This window comes from Macrotis lagotis, chromosome 2 (genome assembly GCF_037893015.1).
Source record: "Macrotis lagotis isolate mMagLag1 chromosome 2, bilby.v1.9.chrom.fasta, whole genome shotgun sequence".
In the NCBI taxonomy this organism is placed as follows: domain Eukaryota; kingdom Metazoa; phylum Chordata; class Mammalia; order Peramelemorphia; family Peramelidae; genus Macrotis; species Macrotis lagotis.
This window is the reverse complement of record NC_133659.1, coordinates 107,452,950-107,464,698: the sequence shown is the minus strand read 5'-3', so window position 1 is coordinate 107,464,698 and position 11,749 is coordinate 107,452,950. Positions and strand designations below refer to the sequence as shown.

Sequence of the window (11,749 nt, the reverse complement as noted above, 5' to 3'; positions counted from 1 at the left end):
CTCTGCATACTTGTTCCACCTGGGCATACATGCTGTAAGATAGTCTGAGTTCTCATGATCCTTCCTGAAGTCAACTGGTATGGAGAGTATTTGTCATTGAGTATACTAGATATTCATCATCTAGGGCCCTGACAACTAGGTTAAAGGTTGAATCTAAAAAGTGAGGTACTATCTCACACCTCTCGGACTGGCCATTATGACCAAAAAAGGACAATGATCAATGTTGGAAGGGATGTGGGAAATCTGGGACACTAATGCATTGTTGGTGGAAGTGTGAACTCATCCAACCTTTCTGGAAAGCAATTTAGAATTACTCCTAAAGGACAAAAAAAAATGTGTATACCCTTTGATCCAGCAATACCATTACTGGGTCTATACCCTGAAGAGATGATGAAAAAGGGTAAAAACATCACTTGCACAAAAATATTAATAGCAGCCCTGTTTGTGGTGGCAAAGAATTGGAAATTAAGTGAATGTCCTTCAATTGGGGAATGGCTTAACAAACTGTGGTATATGTATGTGATGGAACACTATTGTTCTACTAGAAACCAGGAGGAATAGGAATTCAGGAAAACCTGGAAGGATTTGCATGAACTGATGCTGAGAGAATGAGCAGAACCAGGAAAACATTGTCCACTCTAACAGCAACATGAGGGTGATGATCAACCTTGATGGACTTGCTCATTCCATCAGTGCAACAATCAGGGACAATTTTGGGCTGTCTGTAATGGAGAATGCCATCTATGTCCAGAGAAATAATTGTGGAGTTTGAACAAAGACCAAAAACAATTAGATTCAAATTAGGAAAAAAATGTTATCTTATTATGTGATTTTGCTATCTCTTATACTTAATTTTTCTTCCTTAGGATATGATTTCTGTCTCATCACATTCAACTTAGATCAATGTATACCATGAAACAATATAAAGACTAACAGACTGCCTTCTGTGTGGGGGGGAGCAAGAATAGGGGGAAAAAATTTGTAAAACTCAAAATAAATAAAATCTTTCTTTAAAAAAAGAAAAAAGAAACCAGGAGGGATGGGAATTCAGGGAAGCCTGGAAGGATGTGCATGAACTGATGCTGAGCAAGATGAACAGAACCAGAAAAACACTGTACACCCTAACAGCAACATGAGGGTGATAATCAACCTTGATGGACTTGCTCATTCCATCAGTACAACAATCAGGTCCAATTTTGGAATATTTGAGATGGAGAATACCATCTGTATCCAGAGAAAGAATTGTGGAATTTGAACAAAAACCAAAGACTATTACCTTTAATTTAAAAAAAAAAACTCGATATCTTATTATATAATTTTGCTATCTCTTATACTTTATTTTTTTTCCTTAAGGATATGATTTCTCTCTCATCACATTCAACTTAGATCAATGTATACCATGGAAACAATGTAAAGGCTAAAAGACTGTCTCCTGTGGGGGATGGGGGAGGGAAGCAAGATGGGGGGAAATTGTAAAACTCAAAATAAATAAAATTTTCTTTAAAAAAATGGGATTTAGTAGAGATATTGATAAAACTTCAGACATGTTATTTATTTATTTTAATTCTTTTTAAATTTAAGGCAATGGGGTTAAGTGACTTCCCCAAGGTCATGCAGCTAGGTAACTATTAAGTGTCTGAGGTCATATTTGAACTCAGGTCCTCCAGACTCCAGGGCCAGTGCTCTATCCACTGCACTACCTAGCTGCCCCTTCTGATCAGTTTTTAATTCACATTGGTTACAAAATAATAGAAAAATTAAGGGAGAATATGAATTCATTAGGAACTCCAGTTTCCATATAATCTAACAATAGATATTACTGGGTTTGGGGGAAGGTGGAGAGGGTGGAGTGAGGGAGAGGGAGGGAGGAAGACAGGGGAGGGAGGAGAGAGAGAGAGAGAGAGAGAGAGAGAGAGAGAGAGAGAGAGAGAGAGAGAGAGATGAGAAAGAAACTTTGTTCTTCTCATTTCTCTCTTCCAACCGGAAAGGAAAGAGTCAAAAGTTCTCACTGATCCCTGACCTTTGTACTTGTTAAAGAGGGAGACTTTCTTCACTTTCCTTGTCTATTCTTCTCATCCTTTTCCCATGCTGGAGAGTGTTTAGACCTATGGGCTTGCTGTTCTTAGTTAACTCTTAGTTAAGCTTTTTAGATATAGGGGAAATATTTTGCCCTTGATTCCAAAAGAGTCTTCTCTTAGCTTATAATAAAATTATTTCTTTCTCTCTCTATCTTCCTCCTTCCACCTCCTATCAAAACTCATCAATCCATCACTAGAATATTCTATTACCTATTTTCAAAAACTACTCAGAACTAATCCTAATAAGGACAGACCTACAAGCAATGGGAACAAGCTCATAAAAGGAGAACCAGGCTTACAAACTAGGTTGGGGCAAAAAAAAGGCAGAAGGGATAGGAAATTAAGAAACTATTGTGGTTATTTTTATTATAGAAGAAGAGAAAAGGAAAGGAAAATGAAGTAGAGAAAACTCTACAGGATCTTGGATTTATTGACTTGGGGGAAAATACACCAAACTTATTTGCCTAACTCTATTACTGACATTTTCCCACAATGCTTTAAGAACTATTTCTGCATCATTTCTCCTTCTCAGTTCATTCTCTACAGAGCCCAGGACTCCTTCCAATAACCAGATTTTATATCCCAATCCCCAAATCTATTTAATGTTTCTACCATTTTCTCAAAAAAGCAGAAGAGAACTACATTTCCCAAGATGTTTTGCTATCAACCCTAACATTTGCCCTATGGAATCTTTAGCATTGGTCCCACCCAGAGGGGGCATTACACCAGAACTCCAAACAGATTTAATTCAAACCTGACCGAGTATTCTCTCTCTCTCTCTCTCTCTCTCTCTCTCTCTCTCTCTCTCTCTCTCTCTCTCTCTCTCTCTCTCTCTCTCCCCACACACCTCCCTCCCTCCCTCTCCCTCACTCTACCCTCTCCACCTCCTCCAAGTCCAGTGACGTCTATTGTTAGATTTTATTGAAACTGGAGTTATGCTATTGTGGGTTGGCCCCACTGCAGTGCTTGGGGAAAGAGTCAGGATGGAGAAGGGAAGAATGAAGGAGAGGAGGGAAACAAAAACACTATTGTTACTCATCAATAAGTGAAATAAATCATGAGCTTGGCCTTGTGTCCCTGGTCTTATGTTCTCATCTATTCTCTGTTAAAAGGATGGTACTAACTGAGGCTTATTTTTTCAGTGTTTTAAGTTGTGTAAAAATTATTCTTACTCATTCCATGACTTTTTGGTCAATCAATCAGTATAAATTTATTAGTCCATCAAAAAAGCATTTTATTAAGCATTTACTCACCAAGGAACTATGCTAAATTCTGGGAATACAAAGAAAGCAGAGAGACAGAGAGAGAGAGAGAGAAAGAGAGAGAGAGAGAGAGAGACAGACAGAGACAGAGACAGAAAGACAGAGATAGAGAAACACTACTCTTGAAATGGTCATAATGAGAGAGACAATATGTACAGAACTACATATAAAAAAGATCTATACAGATAAATTGGAGATAATCTCAGAAGGAAAGCATTTAGATTAAGAAATGCAGGGCAAGAAGAAGGTAAAATTTTAGTTGGGACTTGAAGGAAGTCAAGAAAATTAGGAAATGGAAATGAAATGAGGGAGCTTACCAGACAAGGGAGAAAGTCAATGAAAATGCCTAGGATCTAGAGATGGAGTATTCTATATGAAGAACAGCAAGGACATCAGTGGCATCGGTTCATAAAGTGATGAAGAGTAAAGTATAAGAAAACTGCAATGGGGGATGGGATGGAGCCAAGTTGAAAAGGGCTTAGAATTAATTAGAGAGGATTTTATATTTAATCAAGGAGGTGATTGGGAGTCAGTGAGTTTATTAAATAGAGAGGTAAATTGATAAATAATTTATGAAATTATGAAATGGGAACAGTCATAGCCAGTTCTTTGAGTACTTACTCATCAGGAAAGATCATGATGGCAGTGTGAGTCAGGAGTAAAAAGGGATGTAGTAACAGAAAGTTTCTGGGTGATATGAGATGAGGGGTGGGGGAAGAAAGTTTTCAAAAAATGCTTTCAATTTTTTCAGTAAGGTATGAGGCAAGGTTGTCAGCTGAAAGAGACAGAAGTGGATGAGCAGCCATGAGAGGTTTGTGGGATGGTGAAAAGTTTTGAAAAACTGGCTGTAGTGATCACGATAATGAGCTAATTAGGGAGGTATAAAAAGATTGCCTTGGTGTAGTGAGGGCCCATTGGAGGTTATCTGATTCTTATGACAAACCTGCAAAATAGTTTGTACAGGTAAAACTGCTCATTTTCCAATTGAGGAAACACATTCAGACTCTTGATTCCATAACTTGTAAATGGCTTAGCCAGAATTCAATGTACCACAGTTGCCTTTGGTTCAGGAGGAGAGTCTTTTGACTTCCTTGTTTTTACATTGCCATCCTCATCCTCACCAAAAGATATGTTACCTGGACTGCCTACTACGCAATATAAGTGAAGCAGGTTCTACTCTTGTTTTGGGGGAGGTTTTTTCTTTTTCCCTTTTTTAAAGGTACTTATAGCCATACATAGTTAAGGAACCTTGGGAAGGCAGAGATGGATCTCAGTTTCCCACTTTGTAAAATTTGGCTTGAAGATGACAAAAGTTCCTTAAAACCTTATCATTCTTTAATCCTGATAACTAGAGTCCTCTTGACCTTGGTTATGAAACCTTGACAGTGTTCTATTTCTGCACAATGGAGGCCAGTCATGTTTTCTAATAGCAAGATTAAGAGCATAGAAAAATTTGAGGTTGTAGGGAAAGATCATAAAAATATAAATTTCTTTAATTTTAATTAAAGATCCTTTAATTGTCAAATCTGATGGCCTTTTCTCAATCCTTCAATCCTTTTTTTTACCTCTCTCCTGTCTTTGGTTACTACAAAGTCCTTCCTTCTCTCTAAGTTTTCAAGTGACTCTTTCTATAAGTCCTCTTCCCATCTCCTCAAGCTCTCCTCCCAGTCCCCTTTGCTGAGTCTCCATTCATGTCAGACCCACTAACTGTGGGATTCCCTCCGTCTGGCCTTCTCTGACTCTCTCTCTCTGTCTCACCCTCTTTTTTCACATTTCCAATTGACTATTGCATATCTTAAAATTGGTGTCCCATTACCATCTTGAACTCTATACATCCAAACTGAACTCATTATCTTTTCCCAAAAACCCTTCCTTCTTCCCAGTATTTCTTTACAGCAACCTCCTAGTAACCCAGATATTAGTCTTGATTATTCTCTCTTTTACTCCCCTGTACATATTCAACTAATTGCCATGCCCTATTATTTCTACCTTTGTAACACCATATATAACTCTCAAATATACTGCAACTTCTGACATTACAGCCACTCTGGTGTAGGGCCTCATCATCTCAAACCTGAACTGTGGAAACAGCCTGCTGATAAGTCTCTTTGCCTCAAATCTCTCCCTAGTCCAATCCATCTTCCACTCAACTGTCAAATTGATCTTCTTAAAAGCACAAGTCTGATCATATCACTCCCTTTCTCCCATTTAATAAACTCCATTAACTCTTTATTATTTCCAAAATCAAATATAAAATCAGTAACTTTTAAAACCTTTCTATGTTTCTAGTCTCTAAGATCTTATTTTTTTATTCCCCCCCCCCCATGAACTCTGCAATCCAGTGACACTGGGCTCATTGCCATTCCTTACACAGAGCACTTCATTTCCAGAATCCAGACATTTTTCCTGGTTTTCCCTTCATTCAAACTGTCCTTATCTTCTGGCTTCCCTGTCTTCCTTCAACTGTCAGCCTTCTGCAAGAAACCCAAGTCTCTCTAATCTTAGTGCCTTCCCTCAGAGACAACTCAATTTATCCTGCATGTGTCTTGTTTGTACATAGTTGTTTACATGTTGTCTCTCCCATTGGACTGAATTTTTGAGAACAAGAACTATTTTTTTTGCCTTTCTTTGTATCTCAAGCACTAAGTTCAAAGGTTGGAGCACAACAGATGCTTAATAAAGACTAATGGACTAATTTTCTTAAAAGTACAACTGATGTTCCTTTTCATTAATAGCACTTTCCCAGACTGCAACATTGTAAAAATGATCTCTCCCATTCAGCTTTTTCTGAACCTTTTCCCCTAGACTTGTCTTTTATCCTTATTTCATTTTATGATCCTTTCTGATTATGAGTTTCTCAAGGGCACAGACCACATCATTTCTATTTCCCTACCATCTTTTCAGCATCTGTTGCATACTAGACTTGTAAATGAACATTTAGCAAATGGGATTGTTGGATTGAACCATAGAACTGAGTCTCAGTGATCATCTAGTCTAATTTGCATTTTATAGAAAAGGAAACTGAGGTTCAGAGAGCCGAAATGGCCTCTAATAAGTGACCCATCCTGACTCCAATTCCATCACTCCATTCACTGAACCTGGAAAGTATTTTTAATAGTTGCATTTATTTATGTTCAAGAGTTCAAGGAAATCCAGAAGTTTACGATTTGGTCACTAGAAGAGTCCACAATTATAAAGAGTTCACATTCTTACAACAGGCCTGTGAGACAGGGAGTGCCATTGTTTTTGTACCCATTTTACAGGTGAGGAAACTGAGGTCTGGAAACATAATGTTGCTTTACTCACAGTCATTTGATGAGTATGGGATGGAGTTGGGAATCAAGATAATTTAAGAAAACAATAAGAACTTTAGGAAGAGATAGAAAAAAAGACAATTTTATTAGTATTGTGCTAAATATTATACATTTTAAATTCAGTATTCATAAACAAGCATCTTTCTGACCTTTATAAACTGAAATGCTGATATTTAAATTAATAATAAAAATAAAACTTTAAACATTTTTTAAAAAAAGGAAATGAGTTTTCATTTAAATAAAGAATAAATAAATAAATCCTAGCACAAGCCCTAGGTCCATGGACCATAGGCATTCAGGGTCATAAACTCTTCAACAATTGGTTAATCCTTATTAAATGTAGATTTAGATCTGAAAGGAACCTCAGAGGTCATCAGTATCCATATTCCCATTTTACAGAGGAGGAAACTGAGGCCCAGAGAGGTTAACTAACTTGCTCAAGAAACTAAGCCAACTTGAATTCATTCTCCAGTTGATCTTACAGAATATTGAAATAGAAAAATTATAAATAATTGGCATTTACATATCATGTTAAAGCTTTTTACATAAAAATCAAGTATTTACATATCATGTTAAAGCTTTTTACATAAAAATCAAGTAATGTCTTTATTAATATTTACTGTTAATATTTCTGCTTAATATTAATATTAATACTTAATGAGTATGTACTATGGACCAGGCACTGTGCTACATTCTGGGGATACAAATGTAGAAGTGGGGTGAACTTTACCCTCACTGAATTTACATTCTATTGGAGTATTACAACATTTCACAAAGAAGTAAATACAGGATATAAATAAAAACAAATGGGAGGGACAGGAAGGTAAAAACAATTGGGAAATCAGGGAAGCTCTTTTTAAAGAGATTACAATCTGATATTTAACTTATATAATCCTTGAAATCCTGTGAGGTAGGTATTGTAAGTACTATGTCTGCCTTTCACAGCTAAGGGAATCTTAAAGTCATAGTATCCATAGGTTTAGAGCTGGAAGGCACATTAGATGCCATCAAGTCCAATTCCCTATTTTACAGATGAGTAAACTGAGGCCCAGAGAAGTGACCTGAGAACTTTGTCCAGAATCGGGACCCAGACCTTCCTAACTTCAAATCTATCTATCTATGTAGTCCAAGTCCTAATTTCATACTTGAAGAAACTAATATCTAGAGAGGCAAGGTGACCTGTTTGTCCTATAGTCACACATTTTTTTCTAGACTCAAAACAGGTAAAGGAAAATTCAAGAGGGATTAAAGACAGACACAAAAAGTCTCAATTGATAGATATAAATAGGGACAAGGTCAATATTATTAAATTAAAAAAATAAATAATACACGTAAAAAGTTTAAAAAGAAACAATTAATATACAATATTAATAAATATGTTCCAATAAAAAAGGGGGCAAGAAAAGCATCCTATCAAACCACAGTACTCAATTAAAGGGACTTGGAGCATAGGACTATTCCATGATCATGAATTATGGGAGGGAATAAATAATCAGGTCATTACATGGTCAAGGAAAGAGTCATTATGAACTCGTTCAATGAGTGTTATCAAGGGCTTAAACCCCCATAGAGGAATGAACACAAAGGTTTTCTTCTTATTTAGTCCTTTCCATCCATCTCAGAAGGATGTCCAACTCTCCCAGGGCCTTGATCACAGCCTTCTGACTGTTCAGCTAAAAGAAACCAGAAAAGTCTTTGGTGAATACCAAATAACAACACAATAACATTTCTAGAGAACTGATGAATACCAAGTGATAATGACAATAGCATTTCTAGATTACTTCAAATATTGAATTTGAGAGGACAAGGAAGGGATTTCATTAGTGGTATAATTGGTATGGAGATAGAATGTAAGCTCCCAGAGGGTAGGGATTGTTTCATTCTTATCTATACAGTCATAGCATATAGCATAATGTCAGATACACATTAGGCGCTTATTATTTGCTGATCAAGTGAGTGAATGACTGGAGAATCCCCAGTAAATATGGACAGGAGACAAGATGATGCAGTGACTAAAACACAGAGCCTGGAGCCAGGAAGATCCAAGTTCAAATTCAGTCTCAGAAACATTTCTTTCTGCTTCAGTTCTCTCAGCCTTCAAACAGAAGGAAAATATCAATACCTACCTCTCAGGATTATGAGGACCAAATGAGAGAATATTTGCAAAGCTTAGAATAGTACTTAATAACATAGAAAATACTTAATAAATGCTCATTTCCTTCTCCTAATTTGTATTGCTAAAGAATTGCCTAAGGCAATTAGCAGGAAAAGTGACTTGCCCAGTAGGGAGGTATATGATTTGCCAAAGATCAGAAGATCAGATTTAGAAATGGAAGGAAACCTTAGGGCTCATCTTGTTTCTCATCCTTTTACTATAAAAGAGCTGAAGCAGGTATACTGTTTCCTCTTGTATCACTCTTGCCATTAAATCACTTAATCAGAAACTATATCAGACAGGAGCAACTGATGTCCTCCCCAACCTTCCTAGTCTTCTTCTCCACCCACTCCTCCAAGATAAGTCAAATGGAAACTGTAATTCATTCTCTTTTGAGCCTCATTACAGAAGCTTTGAAAATAGTCAGATCTCAAAAGATAAAGCACTTTAGGCTATTTTTAAGATGGGTGTGAGGCTGTGGGATGGAAGTTAGGATTATGGAATATGTCTCTTGTTTAAGCAGTTGGTCTAGGAGCTGCTACTATCGATATTATGATTTTGATGGTAGCCTTGTCCTCTTCTAATCTTGAAGACAAGGGAATATGTTATGCTCTGGGAGCTCTTTCCAGAAGAGATAACCAGTCCTGGCAGAGCTTAGACAGGTGAATCCTTGTTTTGTGGTGAGAAAAGAGATTAATATCACCCCTGGATATCCCCTTGGGGCTCGAGGGCCACGGGATTCTATAGCAGAAAAAACTCTCAGCCTTTGTATGAATTTAACACAGCAAAGAATCCCAGCTTCACTAACTATGTATTTTACCTCTTCAAAGTGATTCAGAATTTGGGAGTATTTTTCCTTTGCTTCCTCCCCACAATGGCACGTCATATGGTCATGCTGTAAGGGATACAAATAGGATTATATTTCATTAGAGAATGCTGTCAGAAATGGTATGGGAGAAAATTATTCTTCCTTCCCTTCTAGTGTCAACCTCCAGCCTCAAAGGAACTTCCTTTCTCATGACAAATTCTTTCAGAATTTCTCCTTTCTAACTCTGCAGAATCCATGCAGAGGAGAATTTCAAAGTTCCAGCATAAAGATCCAGTTCTTTAATTTCTTTTTCTGAGTCCCCAATTGGTCCTTCCCTCCTTTCCTCCTACTGCAAGCCAGATCTCCCTAGATGATCTGATCCTATCAGACTTTAGTCTCTTGTGACTCAGCCACAGACACCAAGGTGATTGCTGATTGGCTACTTTGGATGCAGGTTGTATTAATAAAGGATGGTATATATTAGATTCCTAGAAATCAAGAAATCTGAAATCCAACTTTGACTTCCCCTGCAATCTAACCACATGCCTTGTACCTTGCTGCTTCATTTGTCCCATCTAAAAAATGAAGGTGTTGATAGAGAAGGGATCCTAAATTCCTTTAGGCTAGAAACCAAGATGGATTCTGGTAAATTGAGAGCTTTACTCACACAGAATCGAAGCTCCTTCATGATTCTAAGGAAGGAGTTGGCAATGCTGCTGACCTTCCGGAGAATGTGGTGATTGGACGTCTGGTAGTTTTTGAACACTCTGTCCAGGTAAAATCTCAGTAAATGGCGGAAAAAACAACACCTCTCTGTGGGCTGGAGAAAAAACAATTTAAGGGATGGGGTTAGATATAGAAGCTGGATGATTTGGAATAATAGAATTCTTTAAATCTTGCATCCCACTTTTCTACCCAGACCTCCCCTGTATCAAGTCCATACCTTTATGTCTTGCAAAGCTTCTGAGCTCTTCAAGATTCTGTTGTCTAAATTTCCATCTTCAGCTTGCTACACAGAAGGGAAATCAAGAAAAAGTTGTATTAATGGCTCCACCTAGAGGCATGAATGGCAAACCAGTTAGTCCTTCATCTCCCACCTCCCATCTCCCAGGACCAAGATCAAAGATGATTGAAAAAACCAGAATGAACTTCTTCCCAAGCTCACATCCCAAACCCTAGGTTGTATCTCTATTTACAAACTCCAAGAGATGAATTCAGTGGGAGTATGTGACTAGCAAGGAAAGTATAGGAAAGACTCAGGCACCAGTAAAATAGGACTCCCTCCCATACATAAACCCAAATAAACCTCTACATACCACATATTCTTTGATCTCCAAAAATTCATTTCTTATTTCCTGAAAATTCAGGGAAAGTACACAGTTTCCCAAGTGGAGTCTTTTTAGTCCTGAAGAGGGCAACACAAATTGTGAAAACACAGTCGAGAAAAGACATAAGGAGAAAAAAGAGCCTTTCATTTTGGAGCAAGGATCTGGGGTTGTCTTGGTTGAAGAATCTTTCTGCAAATAAAAGAAAGCATATCTCAATTGATTCTCTTCTACCAAGTCCCTGGAAAGCTTACCCCATTGCCAAATCATTGAGAGTTTAGGTCTTTAAATGACCTGTCTGGTCCAGACGTATCACTTACTAGAGCAAAGTCAGAGTTTTCTGTATGGAAAAACAAGGCCAGGTGATAATCAGGGACCTTCTTTTTGCTTTTTGGTGGTTGTCTGAATAGGCCCAATAGAGCCAAGGTTACCTTTATGTTCTCCACCATCCCTGCTCCATCGTCATTACTGAGCAACAGTAGTGCCTGGAGCACCAGACATAGGTTGAATATGTCATTTTGGAGATGTCAAAACATGTTTAAGGAAAATGACGCATATTTCCTTCCTTTCTTGAATGCCAAACTAGTTACCTATTCTGGTCCCCCAAGAACTTCTCAGGTAACAGAAATACCAATGGAGCTTCACCTGATGCCATAAAGACAGCCCCGGAAGACATCTGGGGTGGATCAACTCATCAGAGAAGCCTTAACTCCCTCCAGCATTTGTTTGAGATCATATTGCTAATATGGGGATAATACTTTCATTTTATTGCCTAAGGGAAAACAGAAACTCACTGATGATGTAACC

At 37.7% G+C, this 11,749-nt stretch overlaps 1 protein-coding gene across 1 annotated transcript; it reads right to left on the bottom strand.

The window, feature by feature from the left end:
- Window positions 1-8,249: 8,249 nt before the first annotated feature.
- On the bottom strand, window positions 8,250-11,092 carry LOC141511145 (interleukin-20-like). Its single transcript, XM_074220423.1, has 5 exons — window positions 10,934-11,092; window positions 10,561-10,626; window positions 10,285-10,437; window positions 9,630-9,704; window positions 8,250-8,327 (listed from the first exon to the last, which is right to left on the bottom strand). The coding sequence occupies exons 1-5, from the start codon at window positions 11,090-11,092 to the stop codon at window positions 8,250-8,252; spliced, it is 531 nt and encodes a 176-aa protein (XP_074076524.1).
- Window positions 11,093-11,749: the final 657 nt, after the last annotated feature.